Here is a 20178-nt window from a genome sequence, read left to right as displayed (position 1 = left end):
GCACTGTGAAGCGGTATATAAGTCTACGTACTAGTGCTATCATTTCTTTCTTTCTTTCTCTCACTTTCTCTTCAAATCTCTCTCTCTCTCTCTCCTGTCTATCTACAATCTCTCTCTCTCTCTTCTTTCTCTCTTCTATCTACAATCTCTCTCTTTCTTTCTCTCTTCTATCTACAATCTCTCTTTCTCTCTTCTATCTGCAATATCTCTCTCTTTCTCTCTCTCTTCTATCTACAATCTCTCTCTTTCTCTCTCTCTTCCGTATACAATCTCTCTCTCTTTCTTTCTCTCTTCTATCTATAGTCTCTTTCTTTCTCACTTCTGTCTATCTACAATCTCTCTCTCACTCTTTCTTTCTTGTCTATCTACAATCTCTCTCTTTCTTCTGTCTATCTACAATCTCTCTTTCTTTCTTCTATCTATCTATAATCTCTCCCTCTCTTTCTTTCTCTCTTCTATCTACACACACTCTCTCTCTCTTCTATCTACAATCTCTCTCTCTCTCTCTCTCTCCAAGATGGCACCGTGGTTAAAATGTGGTATTACAGGCTGACTCTGCCCATTGCCAGCAGTTCGATCCTAACCGGCTCATGGTGGACTCAGCCTTCCATCCTTTTGAGGTTGATAAAATGTGGACCCAGATTATTGGGGGTGAAAGGCTGACATTTGTAAAACGCTCAGAGAGGGCTGTAAAGCAGTATATAAGTCTAAGGGCTATTGCTAAAAGAAAGACAACGCTTTATAGCTGATTTACCTTCCATCTGTAGTTCTTTGAAGGGCTCCTCCCCTGAGATTACAGAGACAGCAATCCTGGGGAAGCAACATGGAAATTGCATTTAAAAGGGGGGGGGAGATCTCCCACCACAATATTTGGGGAATTACAGGACAGAGGGGCAGGAGAAGGGAAAGGAAAGAAGAATTGCATCCAGCACCCTGGACGTGAGGCACAAAGAAAGCTAGCATTATTATGCTGGGATCCAACCCTCCACGTAGCCTTTTTTTATTTTTATTTTTTTGGCTACCAAGAAAGAGGTTTCACCTACCGCTAGCAGTGAGTTTGCTGAGCAACGGGAACAGGTCCAGCCTTCATTCACAAGGTCCGGGCGTATCCCGTAACAACCTGTAATAATAAAAAAATAAAGTATCAAACTGAGGGGGGGGGGGGGGAATAAACTGGAAGAAAAGAAACGGGCCAATCAGTAAAAATAATTTGTGCTGAGCTCTTTCACAAGGCACTTAAATCAAACTCAAGAAAAGATGAATGTTCTTTTGTCGTTTTCCCTCATCAAAAGCAGGTGCCACAAACACAAAGAGCAAATATACAAACAGCCCATCTCACGGGAGGCTTAAGCGAGGATTAATTTTTTAATTGCTGTTTTGTTATCCAGATCAGCGGTGGGAATCTGCCAGTTTACCCACCGGTTCCGTGAGTGCCTGCTTCGCCCCCCGCTCACCTACTTCTGGGGAGTAGGAAAAACAGCTGAGGTGCAACTTTGCCACGCGCATCACCTGAGAGGATATAGGCGGGTGGTGGTGGTGGAGGGGCACCTGATCATCAGCGCGAACCGGTTCGTTCCCCAGCTGATGGTCGGAGCTACTGGATCGCTCAAACCGCGGCTGAATCCCACCCCTGGTCTGGAATCACTTAATAGAGAGATGGGTAGTATGTACATTTAATAGATAAAACACTTTTTTCTGTCCAATCGCCCAGGGAAAGCAGTCCTCAGCAGTCCCATTTCTGAATGTTTTCTTTGGGAAGATAGAAGCGACAAAAAATATTTGCGAAAAATGTTTAAAGAATCCCAAAGAAAAGGGAAGGCTGAATGATTTGATTTAAGAGGCAGCTATGGGGATTACAGGTAGTCCTCAAATTACAACAGCGTCATTTAGGGGCCATTCGGAGTTACACAGGCACCACCAAATAAAGTGACTTATGGCCATTTTTTTCATACTTAACGACCATTGAATCATCCCTGTGGTCACATGGTCAAAATTCAGGCGCTTGGCAGCTGACTCATATTTATGACGGTTGCAGTGTCCCGGGGACATGTGATCCCCTTTTGCGACCCTCTGACAAGCAAAGCTGGATTCACTTAACAACCGTGTGACTAACTTAACAACTGCAGTGAGTCACTGAATAACAGTGGCAAAAAAGGTTGTAAGATGTGGCAAAACTCACTTAATAACTGTCTCACTTAGCAACCAAACTTTGGGCTCTACTGTGGCCATAAATTGAGGAGTATCTATAATAATTACTATCCCAAAGTCAAAGGGAGCTTTTGTTAATCTATATAAAATTCCTTCCAAACTCATTTTTTCCCTTCCATAAACGGAAAACCTATCGAAGGGGCCCAAGGAAACATATGCCAGTACAGTACGTGATTAATTTAAATAAAAATTTCCTTCTTTTTAAAGAAAAGAGTTTACGGGATGTTCCTTGGAAAGCTGGTTAGAAAGCCGAAATGCAATCGGTGGGTCTCAACTGACCTATTTATATAAAACTCAACAGCTTTGTGAAGAAAGCATGACCCTTTGGTACCGATTTCTTGCTTTGCGACCACCAGAAAAAGAAACGTACGTTTAATTGGCGCAGGACAGAAAACTCATCTTTGGGAAGGAAAGATGGATTTTGAGAAAAAAAGATGAGCCAAAGAGATCAGGCACTTTGCAGAAGTTGGCTAGAAACACAGCCCTCTACTTACAGCCACAATTGAACCTAACATTTTGTTAGAATATTCATGACTGGGAGAGACATGGGAAGAAGGTCAGCCAATGAATAGGCATAGCAACTAAATCAGCCAATGGGAGCTTAAACAGATCTGAGTCTGGGCTGAGAATCAAAACTGAAACTACTCTGTCTGCTCTGAAAGCTGAACTGAAAACTCCTTTCTGCTGTACTGGTGCCGCCTGTGTTTGCTTGTAACTACTACGACGTTGGAGAAAACTTACATTGGTATTGTATGTTTATCCTCAAGTGTTAATAGGTATATAAAGAAGTTAATGAATCCAGCTGAATCAGTTATCTGTGTATGCTTTCTGGAAGTGATTTTCTGCAACAAACTCGGACACACTTCTGTCGCTAAGCGTTGTTAAGTGTGTTTTCTCCCATTTTACCACCTTTTTAAACCACAGTCATTAAGGGAATCGTTGCAGTTGTTAAGGGAGTACCACGGATCTACAGTGAATCCGGCTTCCTCATTGACTTTGCTTGTCAGAAGGTCGCCAAAGGAACTCTCACGAACACAGGACAATGCAGCCGTCGCAAATACGAGTCATTTGCCAAGCAGCCGAATTTTGATCATGTGACCACGGGATGCGACAACGGTTGTAAGTGTGAAAAATGGGTAACTTTGAACAGTCACTAAATGAACTGTTTTAAGTCAAGGACTATCTGTTTCAGAAGCCCTACTTGTTCGAATTGGGCTAGCGTTTTTTGACTCTATGTAACAAAGCAACAAAGCGGATTAGGGGACTGGAGGCTAAAACATATGAAGAACGGTTGCAGGAACTGGGGATGTCTAGTTTAATGAAAGGAAGGACCAGGCATGATAGCAGTCTTCTAGTATTTGAGACGTTGCCCCAAAGAAGAGGGAGTCAAACTATTCTCCAAGGCACCTGAGGGCAGGACAAGAAGCAATGGGTGGAAATTAATCAAGGAGAGAAGCAACCTAGAACTAAGGAGAAACTTCCTAACAGTGAGGACAATTAAGCAGTGAAACTCCTTGCCTCCAGAGGTTGTGGGTGCTCCAACACCAGGGGTGGGATTCTACCAGTTCGGACCAGTTTGGGTGAACTGGTAGCTCTGACTATCAGCTGGGAGTGAACCGGTTTTTTCCGACTTTCAGCTGGGTCCGCCTGCCCGCCCCTGCGCTATATTCACCTATATTCCCTTTTCCGAAGCCCAGCTGATAAGACGCGGGAGGAGTGGATTGCTGCGCCTCAGCCGTTTTCCTCCCCAGCAGTAATCCGGGAGGTGATTTCTATGTCAACTGCGCATGCGCGCTCAGCAAACCAGTTGTTAAAGCAGCAGGATCCCACCCCTGTCCAACACTGGAGGTTTCGAAGAAAAGACTGGACAGCCATTTGACTGACATGGGATAGCGTCTCCCGCCTGAGCAGAGGGTTGGACTAGAAGACCTCCGAGGTCCCTCCTCATTCCATTATTCTGTTAAAGAGGGGTTCCCATCCGACGTAGAGGCCTTTTTTTTTTTTGCCGTGAGAAAGACAGGCAGGAAAGTTGCTGCAGGAGGGAATCTGGCAGCTGGCACTTACTGGCGTGGACTTGCAGGCAGCATTTGGCACAGGAGATTAACAAGCTGTTCCCATCGTCTCCGATGTAGGAGTTGGACGGGAGGGGCTCCGTGTTCTCGCTGCTGGAGGTGAAGCACATTTCAGGGATCAGAGGCTTGGTCTTCTGCCCGCTTTTAAAAGGGGGCTGGAGGGAGGGGCTTTCAGCGCTGGGCAGCAGGGCCGCCTCCTTTTCCACCGCTGAGACCTTGGAGCAGAAAAACACATTAGCCACATTATTATCACAGGAGATTCTCCCCCCAATTTCTTGACTCACCAGAGAAGTGAAAACTGTTCTTGGGGGGGGGGGGGGAGTGTTTTTCTACACAAATATAAAGGGAATTATTATTCCCTGGAGGTCAGGGGTGTCCAAACTTGGCAACTTTAAGACTTGTGGACTTCAACTCCCAGAATTCTGGGAGTTGAAGTCCACAAGTCTTAAAGTTGCCAAGTTTGGACACCCCTGCTGTAGGTTGTTGTATGTTGCCCTCACAGCTTTCCTCGGTCTGAGCAGGAAGTTTTGCTGCCCATCATCATCATCATGAGTGTGGGATGTCCAGGGGTGGATTCCCGCCAGTTCTAGCCTCTTCTATAAAAGAGGTTCCACAAATCTACAGTGCCGTTTAGAACTGGTTCCAGCTCCCTCCCCCCCGCTCGTCCGCACATCATCAAGATGAAGAGCGAGAGGAGGAATTCTGGGAGTTGAAGTCCACAAGTCTTAAAGCTGTCAACTTTGAACACCCCTGGGGGTTGTTTTCCTAAAGGGTTAGGGGTGCAAGGGTCTTGTAACTTGACAGCTTTAAGACTTGCACACTTCAATGCCAGAGTTCCTGAGCCAACATTTGCAAGAGCGTTGTTAAGTGAGTTTAACCACATTTTACAAGTTGGCCACGCCCACCCAGTCGCATGACTGCCAAGCCACTCCCACTCGGCCACATGGCAGGCAAGCCACTCCCAGCCGGTCACATGGCAGCAAGCCACTCCCACAAAACAGGCCACACCTACAGAAGAGGTTCTAAAAAAATTTGAAACCCACCACTGGTGGGGAGCACTGAGTCGCCATTTATTCCCTGGGCCTCTTTTATAGTTAAAAGAAGTCTCAAAACATCCATTTTCTTTTTGAATGAAAGAGGAAGTTCTGGGCAAACTATAAAAATTATTTGAGGGACTGCCACAAAGAAGAGGAGGGGATCAAATTATTTTCCAAAGCACACGAAGGTAGGACAAGAAACAACGGATGGGAACTAATCGAGGAGAGAAGCAACCTGGAATTAAGGAGAAACGTCCTAGCAGTGAGGACAGTTAAGCAGTGGGACAGAAGTTGCCTCTAGAAATTGTGGGGGCTTCATCCTTGGAGGCTTTTAAGAAGAGACTGGAGAGCCACCTGTCTGAAATGGGATAGGGCAGGGATGGCTAACCTTTTTGTCATTGCGTGCTGAAAGCGTGCATGCGCCCACATCCATAATGCAATGCATGCACAATACCACTCGCCCCCTGCGCATGCGCCACCCCCACCCCTCATGCGCCCTGTTTTGGGCCTAGTAGGCCTCCCTGCAGCCTCCTGGGGCAGAGGGTTCTGTGTCCACCATCACAGACATAGGGTCCCCTGTTTGAGCAGGGGGCTGGAGTAGAAGACAATACAATACAATACAATAGTAGAGTTGGAAGGGACCTTGGAGGTCTTCTAGTCCAACCCCTTGCCCCCAAGGTCCCTTCCAACTAATTGATTGAATTTGTTTGATTTTTAGTTCAGGAGAACGAGTTGGGAGCGCACTGTGGTCTCAATCATTTTGCTTTATCCAGTCCCTGGAATTGTGTTCCCTCTGGGTCGTCTGAATGGTGGAAGTGGGTGGGGAGCCTTCTTGAACACAAATTCATCCCAGTGAAGGGACACAAGGCAGAAAACATCCTAAAGGAAAGCACAGCTACACAACACACTTCAGCAGTTCCAAGAAGGCTCCCCACCCATTTGCACCGCCCAGGTGAGCCCGAGGTACACAGGCAAACCTCCAAGGGGTCTCAAGGACCCTCTAAAAGGATGCAAACGACCAGCTTTCTGCAAGGAGGGTAAATCCTTCTGTTCCCTGCCATCCAGTCAGAGCTGAAGAAGCTTCTTAGAGGAGAAGCGAAACGTCTTCAAAGAAAAAACCCAAAAGTCCACTTGCCTCTTGAAAAAGCACTTTTGGGACAATCTGGATGACCGAGAATCTCCATAGACATAAGCCCATCTTAGCATGGGGCTTCAGTCAACAGTAACGGGGGAAGAGCAGTTGCGGTTGGCTTCAGCAGTTGAATTGTCCCACGGCAAGTTGCGCATGGGCCACGGCCAGTGGAATACCGGCTAGAGCAGGGGTCTCCAACCTTGACAACTTTAAGCCCGGCGGACTTCAACTCCCAGAATTCCCAGGAAAGCTTAAAGGCTTAACGTTGCCAAGATTGGAGAGCCCTGAGCTAGGTAATATTATTGTACCGTCAAAGACTCATCGGACTGTCCTGGAGTGGTGCGTTGGCCTAGAGTTGGAGCTATTGGCTCACAATCAGGAGACTGTGAGTTCGATCCTAGGTAGAGGCAGATATTTCTCTCTCTGGGCACAATGGGAATATATCTGCAGAAAAAAAAACTATGCACTGGCAACAGGAAGGGCATCGGGCCAGTAAACATTCTGCTAGCTCCATTCAGTTGCCCAGACTTGCAAGGGATTATGGAGTCGTTAAAGATGATGATGAAGACTATTGGATTGTCTCAACGACTGTTCTGGATGTGGCTGTCCTTCCTCGAAAGGCACAGGTCCACAATTTGGGAGTCCAGCCGGCCTTAGAGCTTCTGCTGGGTGTGGAGGGAGTTTGCCCAACTCAGGTTGATGCACCAGTTACGGTCCTTCCTGGATGGTAAAACCTTGGTGATAGGGACGTATGCCTTTATCACCACATGTTCAGGCTGCTGTGAAATGCTCTACCTGGGACTGCAACTGAGAAGCGGCACGAAAACGCAATGGTCAGGATGGCTGAGAGCCAAGACTGCAATAGGACACCGACGGTCCAATGGCTGCAGAGAAAGCCAATACGTTGCCGAGTCCAAACTGCTGGTTTTGGCCCATAAACTCTAATGGAGTTCAGCTCTGGGATAGCTCTGATTGCCAATCATTCTGGCCAACCCAGAACTACAAAGCTGTCGAAGTTATTCACGGTCAAATCTGTCAAAAAAACCCCCAAGATGCCGTTAAGCTACGTTGCCATCAAAAGCTCACAGGGATGATAAGGGGAGACTTGGCTGAATGACCTCGAAAGAGCAGGGGTGTTTTTATCTAGGCAGAGGCAAGCAAAGTGACCGTCCCACAGGTGCTTTTCTCCCCAAAGGCAACTCGGACTTGGGTTTTCCTTGAAGACGTTTCGCTTCTCCTCCAAAGAAGCTTCCTCGGTTCTGACTGAATGGTGGAGGATGGAAGGGTTGATATTCCTGGCAGTCCTCTTGTCGTTAGCAGCTTTTCTGAGTGATGTTGAGGCCACCTGGAGGTTGATTTGTGCTCTCAGGGCCACCTGAGTGGTGCAGAGTGGAGCCTTCTCGGAACTGCTGAAAGGACTGTGTTGTAAACAGGATGGGTGTGTCGCCGAGAGCGTCGCAGGTGGTCGGGGCCCCACTCGGGCAAGCCTCGTTGCGGGTGCTGGTGGCCCCCGCTTGCGTAAGCGTCGCTGCGAAGGTTGCAGGCGCATACACATGTGCCTGCCCCTCCCACAAAATCACCCCCGTTTCCCATTTCCCTCCTCTCTGGGCTGCCAACCCGGAAACGTTGGGAAACTCCGACTGAAGAGAACCGCAGAAAGGAGGAGGCCGCTTCGCAGGCTCCTGGACTTCCAATCCCCAGAATTCCCCAGGCGGCAATGAGGGAAAGTTGCCATTGCTGAAAAAACACACACTTTACCGTTAAGAAATCAGGAGCATCCTTACCTGCACCAACGCCCTATAAAACTGTAAATACACGCCGGCTGCGTGTTTTGACGCTCTGTGCCCAGTCACTCATGCCCTCGTCCTTTCTCGCCTGGACTACTGCAATGCTCTCTACATGGGGCTGCCCTTGAAGAGCACCCGGAGGCTTCAGCTGGTCCAGAATGCGGCCACGCGGGTTATCATGGGGGTACCTAAGTGCTCCCATGTTACACCCCTTTTAGGCGGCCTGCACTGGTTGCCGGTTGTTTTCCGGGTGCGATTCAAGGTATTAATTATGATCTTTAAAGCGCTCCATGGCTTAGGCCCAGGGTACCTGTGAGACCACCTACTGCCACCAGTAGCCTCCCACCGTCCAGTACGATCCCACAGAGTTGGCCTCCTCAGGGTGCCGTCGGCCAGACAGTGTCTGCTGGTGACCCCCAGGGGGAGAGCCTTCTCTGTGGGAGTGTCTTCCCTCTGGAATGAGCTGCCTCCGGAGCTTCGCATAATCCCTGACCTCCGGTCCTTCCGACGTGCCCTAAAAAGTTGGCTTTTCCAGCAAGCCGGCCTGGCCTGTTAATTTTAATTTTAACTTATTTTAAATGTATTGTTTTTTTTTAAATTCAGCTTGGGGTTCTTTTGGATATGGATTTAATTTTTTTTAACTTTTGGGATGTGCGTTTTTTAATGTTGCACGCTGCCCTGAGTCCTTTTGGAGAAGGGCGGCATATAAATCCAAATAAACCAAACCAAACCGTGGGGATCTTGCAATGGTGACTAAGTAAGAGTTAACAGTGCCACTGCAACTTCAGACGGTCGCTACTCAGATGGCCGTTAGTCCGAGGACCCCTGCTTGCTCCCAGAGCGGCTGCGCAATTACCTGGTGGGAGGGGTAGAAGAGAGTGCAGATGGCGCAGTAGGGCTCCCTCAGGGCAGCGGTAGCGTTGAATCGTCTTTCGGCTGCGAAGTTGGGCGCTTTGTTTTTCCACTGGAGGGAACGTAAAGATTTCAGGGGCTCCGGATCCCCAGCGTCTTCCTCGCCGCTGAAGAGGGGAGTTTCTGAAAGACAAGAGGGGCCAAGAGAAGAGGAAGTTGCCATCTCACCCCAAAGAAGCTGAAATGGGGAACATCAAATACGGAAGTTTGGGCTTTTACTGGGCTTCCTTCAGATACCATTTTGAGCTTCTTTTCCTGTCAGAGTGTGCCCAGCGTGACTAATATTTTGAGACAAACCCAGGAGCAAAATACAGTACACAGAGGGTTTTTTTTTTCTTACAAACATCTACAAGGTTTATCTACAAGGCATGTATGTATGTATGTATGTGTACACACACACACACACACCGTATTTTTCGGAGTATAAGACGCACCAAGATTTTGAAGAGGCAAATTAAAAAAAAAGTTTTTGCACTCGGCAGACCTCTCAAAAACGGCCCGTTTTTCACAAAAACTGCCCTGTTGTCCCCACCCCCCCGCAAAAGGGCATGAATAGCCTTTAAAAACGGCCCATTTTTCACTCATTTCTGCCCTCCCCAGCCCCCAGGAGCTCTCTGAAAGCCTCCTAAAGGCTATGCACGGCCACCTATGGTATAGGGTTTCCTGCCTAGGCAGGGGGTTGGACTAGAAGACCTCCAAGGTCCCTTCCAACTCTGCTGTTGTATTGTATTGTATTATTATTGTATTGTTTCTGGAGGCAAAAAAATGCTGTATTCAGTGTATAAGATGCACCATGATTTTCACCCTCTTTTTTGAGGGAAAAAGGTGCGTCTTATACTCCAAAAATACAATACATACATACAACAATACATACATATATGTATATTCACCCACACACATTTATACACATACAAAGATACATACACACACGTACTAGGCAACACCAGGCAAGCAGTCAATCTTCAACTACAACACAGAAGCATTCATGGAGAGATACACGGAGATAGAGAGAACTACAATGGAGATAAAATAGGAGGAGAGAGAGAGAGACAGCTCTTATATAGACAGCTTCTTAAAGTGACAGTAACCCTGCTGACTCATTCTCATATTCATCATCTTGGTTTACAGCCTTAAGCAGGTCAGCTATTAAATCATCATTACCTTAACATTTCCTGATTCCTAAAGGGGGTTCAGAATCTTTTAACTTGGGTGTAGGGACAAGAGACTGCAGACTAGACTGGACTGGACTAGACTAGAGCAGAACAGAACAGAATAATAGCAATAGCACTTGTATTTATATACCACTTTATGGTGCTTTTACAGCCCTCTCTAAGCGGTTTAGAGTCAGCCTCTTGCCCCCCAACAATCTTGATCCTCATTTTACTGACCTTGGAAGGACGGAAGGCTGAGTCAACCCTGAGCCTGGTGAGGTTCAAACTGCCAAATTGCAGTCAGCCGGCAGTCAGCAGAATTAGCCTGCAGTACTGCACTCTAACCACTGCGCCACTGTGGCTCTGTAATACAATTAGAAGGCATCTTGGAGGTCTTCCAACCCCCTGATCATGCATGAAACCCTATCTTATTTCAGACAAATGGCTGCCCAATCTCTTCTTCTTCACCTCCAGTGATGGACAGCCACAGCTTCTGGAGGCAAGTTGTTTCATGGATTAATTTTTCTCACCGTCAGGAAATTTCTCCTTAGTTCTAAGTTGGTTTTTCCCCCCCTATTTTTTGTATTGTGGTGACCAAAAGTGGATGTAGTATTCCAAGTGTGGAATAAAAAAGAGAAGTGTGTGGCTTTCTTGTGGAATTGGGCAACTTAATATGGTTACAACATCTTTTGGATTATTTCCTGTTTGGTTCAAGAAACAGCCAATAAAGTTTTATGATTTAGTTTTCAATGTGTTAAGCTGCTGACTGGCATGTTTAGTGAGATAGGCAGCATACCAGTTTGATGAAAGAAAGGGAGGGGGGAGAGAGGGGGAAGAAGAAAGAAAAAAAGAGGGAAAGAAAGGAAGGGAAAGAAAGAGGCAGAAAAAAGAAAGAAGGAAGGAGAAAGAGAAAGTAAGTAAGTAAGTAAGTAAGTAAGTAAGTAAGTAAGTTAGTTAGTTAGTTAGTTAGTTAGTTAGTTAGTTAGTTTAGAGCTAGGCCTACAGAAATACTGGCCAGGAATGGACCAAGCAATCTTCAACAAATGAGCTTTCTGAAAGTGGAACAGTTGTGCTTTTTAAAGCCAACCAGTTGAAACATTCCTCCAGGAATTCAGAAGGACTAAAATAAAGATCAAAAGGAAAAAAGAGAGCCAGAGAGAATGCTTCTCAATTAACTTAAAACAGAAATTACATCCATCTCCATTTTTTAACAACATGACCTGACTAAATCTCCAAGACTGCTTAAAGTAGTTTTAAAATTTCCTTATGATCAAACTCAAACATTCAAACACTAGCTACCCATTACTAGGGCTCTTAAAGAAAATGTTTGGGTTAGCTAAATCTAAGTCGAGCAACTCAAAGTCACCCCAAACGTTAAGTAAAAAGGAAGCAAGACGATCTTAGTTGAGATTCTTATCTGTTTTGTCAGCTTTCAACTTGGCTAGGGTTTAGCAAAGGGGTGGATTTAGCAAATAAAGCGCCATTATAAGGCCCCGGGCTAGAAACCAGGAGATGAATTCTAGTCCTATCTTTGGCAGGAAAGACAGCTGTGCGACTTTGCGCCAATCACCAGCAGACAATGACTTCCAGTCCCACTTTAGGCACAAAAGCCTGTTGGCTAAACTTGGACCAATCACAAGGAGACTGTGAGTTCTAGTCTTACCTTAGGCTTCAAAATCAGGTGGGAGAAGGGAAGAAAAGCAAAAAGAGGAGAGAATAGAATATACTAGAGAAGAGATGAGAAAAGATGAGAAAAGAGAAGAGAGTATAGAATATACTAGAGACGAGATGAGAAAAGAGAAGAGGGGAGAATAGAGAAGAGAAAATAGAATATACTAGAGATGAGACGAGAAAAGAGAAGAGAGAAAAGAGGGAATATACTAGAGAGGAGACGAGAATAGAATAGAATATAGAAAAGATGAGAAAAGAGAAGAGAGGAGAGGGGAGAAGAGAGAAGAGAATATACTAGAGAAGAGACGAGAAGGGAAGAGAAAAGAGGGGAGAATTGAATATAGAAGAGAAGAGAGAATAGAATATGCAAGAGACGAGATGAGAGAAGAGAAAAGAGGGGAGAAGAGAGAATAGAATATACTAGAGAAGAGGCGAGAAGAGAGAAGAGAAGAGAAGAGGCCCTTATGATGGCATGTAAAATACCGACCCCAACCATTCGCTCATGTAGAAGCATATGTATCGCCCTCCCTGCCAATTCTCCTTGTCCTGCGATGTGGTCTCGCACGGACCTTCGACTCAAAACTGTTGAATTCTCCTGACAGTGTTCGCGAAGAGCCGTCACCTGATCCGGCAAGCCACAACAGCTCCGTGACTCAAGGGTCCGGGAAGCAACAAGGCTTAGTGGCCAAGCCTCGTGTGTTAAGTCCGGCTGAGTGGACAAAGCAGGGATGAAGCTCAAGCCAGAGATGGAAGATAAAACCCGTCCCCTTCAAGCCCCCCGCCCCCATCCCATCCCAAAGTAATTGCTGGGCTTCCCTTGATGCTCACAGCTGTTTCAACTCTGCGAGGGAATGATCCATTTCGATCATTCATCTATGTGAAGATGCAGCAAGGGGGCTTAGGGGGGCATTGGGAGTGGGGCTGCCACATAAAGTGACTGGTAGATGTAAAAGTAAAGGTTCCCCTCGCATATAGGTGCTAGTCGTTCCCGACTCTAGGGTGCGCCGCTCATCTCCGTTTCAAAGCCGAAGAGCCAGTGCTGTGCAAAGACGTCTCCGTGGTCATGTGGCCGGCATGACTCAATTGTCAGGCCTGTAGTTATGTTCTTTTTAGGATCTTTGGCCTGCCACACTTTCTATTAATTTCCTATGCTGTTTCATTAGTGTAGTAGTTGGGAGGGGGGAATAGAAAGGAGTAGGATTGTGGAATGTGTTGTTGTCATTCTTTTATAGAAGCTCAAGGTCATCTTTTGTCTCCGCACCTCGACACCTGACCGGAAGCAGAAGGGTGTAGATGCCAGCGTGGAAGATGAGGATCGGAACATGTGATGGATTTGTGGGTGTGGGGATAAGATCATGAACTTTCAACTGGGTGGAATTCCAGGAAGAACATTAGAGTTGGAATTCCATAGACGTGCTAACTTGCCTGTATGATTAAAAGGGAACTTTAAGGATGATTCTGCCTTGGTCTCATGATTTCATACATGGTATTTAGAACGCCTAACATCAATGCCAAAAGCGCACAGAACGCTGTTCCCTTCCCATCAAAGGTGGTTCCTATTTTTCTACTTGCCTTTTTTTATGTGCTTTCGAACTGCTAGGTTGGCAGAAGCTGGTACAGGTAACGGGAGTTCCTGTGAGGTGGGTTGGGAGCCAGCTGGCCCAAAGTCAGGTTTTAGTGTCTAAGACAGGACTAGAACTCACCATCTCCTGGTGATTGGCCCAGAAACATCCAGATGGTTTTCATGCCTAAGGTGGGACTAGAATTCACCGTCTCCTGGCAATAGGCCTAACGACACCCAGCCAGGTTTCATGCTTAAGGAGGTGGGACACTAGAACTCACCATCTCCTGGTGATTGGCCCAGTAACATCCAGATGGTTTTCATGCCTAAGGTGGGACTAGAATTCTCTTGGTGACTGGCCTAAAGACATTCAACTGGCTTCCCTGCCTAAGGGAGAACTAGAACTCACCATCTCCTAGGGACAGGCCCAAAGTCACCCAGCAAGTTTTTGGGCCTAAGGCGGGACTAGAACTCACTGTCTCCTGGTGATTGGCCCAAAGTTACCTAGATAGCTTTCAATTCTACAGTCTCTTTGTTTCTAAACCAAACCGGCTCTGTAATTATTCCTGAGCACGGAGAAGGGACTTGATGACATGGTGAAAGAATAGGAGAAAAATGATCGGCTGGCACCCTATTGTACATTGTGTCTTTGTCTCTAGCACAAAGGATACCTCAAATACCTTTAGCAAGCTGCAATTTTTTAAATAAAACCCACTAAAATGTACTAGGCTGCTGGTGTTTCTGTGACTCTGGCAGGCTGTGGTTTTGTCCAATAAAGTCCTCAGCCGGGGGTCTAATGGTGGGAAGAGGAGAAGGTGTCATCCTTTCAACATCTGCCCGGCTGGGCTTTGATGCCAACCATGGTTCCTCCACAGCCAGCAAAGATTTGAGCCTCCTGGCAAAAAGAGGATGGCAGAGCAGTTCCCCTTCCAGTCCGTTCGGGACTCAGTTGCCCAGAGCAACCGGAGGAATGACTACATCCTGCCCTGTTCAGAAGCAGCCTTCCTCGGGAGGTTGGTTTTTTGTTTTTTTTTTGCACTCACCTTCGTCACTGGAGGCTTCCTGCTTCACCACCGACAACGGGGAGCGGGTGGGCGGCTTCCCCAGGGGGTGACGGCGGCTTTTCTTGATCTCCATTTTGAGTTTGGAGAAAGTAGAAGTCGTCTGGAAGAGAGAAACAAGCCAAGCGAAAAAAAGAAAAAAAAAAGAGAGGAAAAAGACAAAAAAGGGGAAAGAAAAGAGAGCATTATTTTGCATACCTTACAATGTGAACAACGCAGGTCGTTCTTGACTTACCAGAGTTCATTTAGAGACCGCTCGAAGTTACAGCGGTCTCTAAAAAAAAAGGGACTTAACGGCTGTTTTTCACACTCGCGACCGTTGCCGAGTCCCCAAGGTCAGGGGATCAAAATCCAGACGCTTGGCAACTGATTCATATTTATGACGGTCGCAGCGGCCCGGGATCATGTGATCCCCTTTTGCGACCTTCTAACAAGCCAACGGGGAAGCCAAATTCACTTAATAACCGGGTGAATAACTAAACTGCAGCGATTCAGTATGTAAAAGGGAGCAAACCCCACTCCTCTCTAACACTGGGGATGTTACCTAGTTGGGTCACGAAATGTCTGCTAGTTCCTTGATTAGACTGTTAGGGCAAGCTTTCAGAAAAGCTAAACGGATGGAGTCCTGCTGAACTTCAAGGGGCAAGGAGTTCCATAGGGCAGGGGCTGCCACAGAAAAGGCACCTTCCTAGCTCCCGTAAGATGAGACTGTTTGCAGCTGGGGAATTCTGGGAATTGAAGTCCACAGGTTTCAAAGCCGCCACGGTTGGACAGCCCTGATCTAAGGCAATGGAGAGGCCACACCCTCCTTTCCCCAATCATCTACAGATCTCCTCTCTGTCCAAAACCTTTTGTTTAGTGACCATTTTGTCAGAATATTCATGAACTGGAATAGGGCATAGCAACAGGTCAGCCACTGGGGACTGGCTGGAATAGGACATGGTAACAAGGTCAGCCAATGTATAGGCATGGCAACTGGGTCAGCCAATGGGAACCATTTGGTGACTGAGAGCCATGCCAGACGGCTTGGAGCCTGGGCGTGGCTTACCTATGTAGCTCTGAGTCTGTGCAAGAGAGCTAATCGAGTAACCGGAGAACCATTGCTGGAATTGTATATTTACATATGTGTTATATTATATATATAAAGAGAAGTTAATGAATCCTGCTGAATCCGTTACCTGTGTGTGCTGTCTGGATTTGATTTTTGAAACAAACTCTGACATATTTGACATTAGAATGGGACTAAAAAAAATGGGCTAATGATCATTTTTCACACTTACAACCGTTGGGCATTCCCACGGCCACCCGATCAAGCTTTTTTGCAACGGGCTCATGTTTATAACTGTTGCCGTGTGCCAGGGTCATGTGATCCACCTTTTACGCCCTGCTAGCAGGTCAGAATCCGAAGCCCGATTCACTTAACAACCACACAATGGGGAAGGGTCTTATTATACAGCCTGGCCATCAATGAGAGGAACTGTTTACGAGACAAGACGCACCTCCAGCCTCTGAATCACAATGTGGAGATGAGAGCAATTCCTGCAGACATGCCCCTCTCTCTCTTTACTAGGAGTGGCAGAGCCTGCTTCACAATACAGGTAGTCCTCAACTTACAACAGTTCACTTAATGATCGTTCGAAGTTACGACGGCACTGAAAAAAACGACTTACGGCCATTTTTCACAGTTTATGGCCGTTGCAGCTTCCCTGCGGTCCCGTGATCAAAACGGACGCTTGACTAGTTCATGTTTATGACAATTGCAGCATCACACGATCCCCTTTTGAGACCTTCTGACAAGCAAAATCAATGGGGAAGCCCGATTCGCTTAATGACCGTGTTGCTAATTGGAACAACTGCAGCGATTCAGTTAACAAGCGTGGCCCGAGAAAAGTAGTAAAATGGAGCTAAAATCAGTTAACGGATTTCTCCCTTGGCAACATAAATTTTGGGGTCAATTGTAGCCGAGGAGTAAACCCGGTGTGGGTAAAGCATGGAAACCATCCTTTTAGGAGAGCATCTTAAAATTGCCACTCAAAGAGATGATTGAAATAGGCTTTCTGTTTCCCAGGCTTCTGGTTCCACCGATTCTAGTTCGAATCCCGGTATCTCTTTGTTTCCTCTTTTGGCATCTTACAAATCCTGAGTTGTTTTCGGGGCAAAGGGACGAATGCTCAGCTGTGACCCACCTACCTACTCACATACATAGAGCACGAGACGTCTCTGTGTAAAGCCATGCAACCAATTAGGTGAGAAATGCTTTGTCAGAGAGCAAAAGGAAGGCTTGCTTAGCAATCATGATGCAGTATTGTAAGAGCAGTGAATGGACAATATTCGGCATTTTCCAAACCTTCATGGTGTATAACTTAAATTAAATCTGGACATTACCACCGGGCCTGAGATATACAGGTAGTCCTCGACTTACCACAGTTCCTTCAGTGACGGCTGAAAGTTACAACAGCTTTGAAAAAATTAAATACTTACAACTAGGTCCCCTTCCCCCCCTCACACATATGTGCTAGTCGTTCCTGACTCTAGGGGGCGGTGCTCATCTCCGTTTCAAAGCCGAAGAGCCAGCGCTGTCCGAGGACGTCTCCGTGGTCATGTGACCAGCATGAGTAAACGCCGAAGGTGCACAAAGCACTGTTACCTCCTCACCAAAGGTGGTTCCTATTTTTCTACCTGCATTTTTTGACATGCTTTTGAACTGCTAGGTTGGCAGAAGCTGGGACGAGTAATGGGAGCTCATCCCGTTACGTGCACTAATTTATGACGGTCGCATTTATGGTCGTAAGTGTGAAAAATGATCGTAAGTCCCTTTTTTCAGTGCTGTTGGAACTTCAAATGGTCAGTAAGTGAACTGTTGCAAGTCGAGGACTACCTGGGTGCGAGAAACAAACCTACAAGTTGGGACAGCTCTGAAATTCTTCTGCACAACCACGTTGTCTGGACCCATTTGCGATGGCGCTTCCTGCTCGGTTTCCTCTCAGATGCTTTCCTCATGCAACTGTCTTGAGCAAGGGAGTTAAAAGGGAGTTTACCCACACGTGGTAGCTAAACGTGGTAATTTTCAAAGGTAGTTTATCTGCCCCGGGGATATCCCACATTTGGCAAAGTTTAAGACGTGGGGAGGTCAACTCCCAGAATTCCATAGGATTCTTCCAGAATTCTAATGTCAGAATTCCAATTCTAAAATTCCAATTTGAAGGCTTGTGGACTTCAACTCCCCAAATTCCCTGGGGATAGGCAGCCATGCTGGTTGGGGAATTCTGGGAGTTGAAGTCCACAAACCTTAAATTTGCCACAGTTGGACATCCCTCAGCTACATCCTTTTGACCGCTTACACAGATCTTGGGAGATCTTGCACAGATTGCTGGTGGAGGAATTCTGCCTGCTTCATGAGGCACAATTGCTTTTTTTTATTTAGTAATTTAGAGTCTATATAGGTGGTCCTCGACTTATATAGGTAGTCCTTGCCTTGCAGTTCATTTAGCGCAGTGGATCTCAACCTTCCTAATGCCTTTAATACAATTCCTCGAGTTGTGGTGACCCCCCCCATAAAATTATTTTATGTTTTCTGTACTTTTTTTGAAAATATGTGTTTTCCGATGGTCTTAGGCGACCCCTGTGAAAGGGTCGTTTGACCCCCAAAGGGGTCCCGGCCCACAGGTTGAGAACCACTGATTTAGCGACCGTTCGAAGCTGCACCAGCCCTGAAAAAGGTGACTTGTGACTGTTACAACCACTTCAGCATCCCCGTGGTCACGTGATCAAAATCTGGACTCTTGGCACAAGTGGGTTTATATTTATAACGGTCGCAGTGTCCCGGGGTCATGTGACCCTGCTGTGACTTTCTGACAAGGAAAGTCAACGGGGAAGCCAGGTTCGCTTAACCCGGGGGTGCCAAACTCGATCATCAGGGTTACGTTTGGCCTTGGGCGGGCTGGGATGGGTGGGGCCAAGGTTGGGCATGGCCAGCTCAATGTCACTCGTGTGTGGGGTGGCTGTAGTGGCCCAAGCACCCTGCCAGTGAAAATGGGCTCCTGAGCTCTGTTTTCGGCTGTGATGGCCTCTTGCAGCCCTCTGTCAGCGAACATGGAGCCCGGGAGGGCTGCTCCCGAGCTCCATTTTCACTGGCAGAAGCCCTTTGCTGTTTCCAGGGTGGCCCCGTGGGCCAAATCTAAGCACCCTGTGGGGCAGATCCGCCCCCTGATTTTGACACCCCTGGCTTAACCGCTTGATCACGTGCCCATGGGGATGCTGAAACACTTGTAAGTGTGAAAATCGGTCTTAAGTCACTTTGTTCAATCCCACTGTAACTCTGAACCGTCACTAAATGAATGGTTGTAAATCGAGGACCACCTGCATTTTGCAAAATTAAACCTAACCCAGTCCAAACGTCGTATCTCTAGCTAATCCTTCACCTTTTTCTGCTGCTTTTAGTGGCATTATTAAGAGCCCTTGGGGGCGCAGTGCTCAGAATGCAGTATTGCAAGCTAACTCTGCTCACTGCCAGGAGTTCGATTCTGACCGGCTTGAGGTTGACTCAGCCTTCCATCCTTCCCAGGTGGGTAAAATGAGGACCCAGATTGTAGGGGGCAATAGGCTGCTTCTGTAAACCGCTTAGAGAGGGCTGCAAAGCACTGCGAAGCGGTATATAAGTCTTAGTACCTATTGCTATTCTGGTAAAATCCTGTTCCTTTTTGATATGATTTGAGGGTGGACCCTGGAACACCAAGAGGCACAGACAAAAGAGATCTCCACGGGACTGCAAAGACAAGAGGGCTTTGAGGAATCTATTTCTCATCTTCCAAATGGGCCTCCCATGCCTTTGTGCCAAGCAGCCCACACCTAATGCACTCATTCCCAAAATTCAGCCACAGGTCACTCCTCAAAGGTACACAGAGCGACCGCCACGGGCGCAAAAATAAACCTTTCTGGAGATCAAAAAAGCAAATAAAGAAGGGATCACACTGGTCAGAAGACAATGAGTAAAAAAAACACATTTATTGCTGGGTGGCAAAGCCCAACTTTTCACAGCCAGACAAGGAAACAGGTGGTGCCTGCTATGCCGGTCACCGGCCAGCAGCACAACCACAGACACACAAAGGAGTCCAGTTTTGGCCCAGAGCACTTCAACACGTCGCCAGGTCTCGTCTTTTGGAGGGTTTAAGGCCCAAGAAACAACAACATCCCTACGGGAGAGCCGTGCAGCAGCAAAGGCCGGGATTCCCCATCAAGCCCCCAGGATCTTGTTGATTTTCAACCGGATTTTTCTCCAGTCGGCCGCCACTATGTCCGAGTACTGCCTGTACAAGAGGTGCCGCAAGCGGGACACCACGTTGTGGGGTAGGGCGCACTTCCCTCTGCCCCCGCAATAGCTAACGGCACTTCGCCACCTCCGCCGCTTATCCGGGGGGACCATCCGGATGAACAGGGCCGCCGCGTACCTTGCCGGCTTGCCGCGAACGCGCTTGAATAACTCCCGCCTCTCCCTTTTAGGGATCCTCCACAGGGTGATATCGTCCAAGCGTAGGACAGCCTGCAACAGGGGAAGGTGGATTACTTAACGCGGAAACGTGACACGAG

The 20178-nt window shown here is 47.1% G+C and overlaps 1 protein-coding gene across 2 annotated transcripts in view; it reads right to left on the bottom strand.

The window, feature by feature from the left end:
- Positions 1-20178, bottom strand: part of KDM4B (lysine demethylase 4B) — a 250925-nt gene that overhangs the window by 19796 nt on the left and 210951 nt on the right. The window contains exons 13-17 of one of the 2 annotated variants that reach the window (XM_081941246.1): positions 14575-14695; positions 9093-9271; positions 4273-4495; positions 1044-1120; positions 755-810 (exon numbers count right to left, since the gene is read on the bottom strand). In XM_081941246.1, the coding sequence (XP_081797372.1) occupies positions 755-810; positions 1044-1120; positions 4273-4495; positions 9093-9271; positions 14575-14695 (656 nt within the window). Of the gene's footprint in view, positions 1-754; positions 811-1043; positions 1121-4272; positions 4496-9092; positions 9272-14574; positions 14696-19576; positions 20132-20178 lie in introns of those variants that run through there. The other variant, XM_081941247.1, reaches the window with a different exon arrangement.

The sequence above is a fragment of the Natrix helvetica genome, assembly GCF_964273705.1.
Source record: "Natrix helvetica genome assembly, chromosome: 1".
Classification (NCBI taxonomy): domain Eukaryota; kingdom Metazoa; phylum Chordata; class Lepidosauria; order Squamata; family Natricidae; genus Natrix; species Natrix helvetica.
The sequence above is the reverse complement of the archived record's forward strand: the minus strand, read 5'-3'. Positions and strand labels throughout refer to the sequence as shown.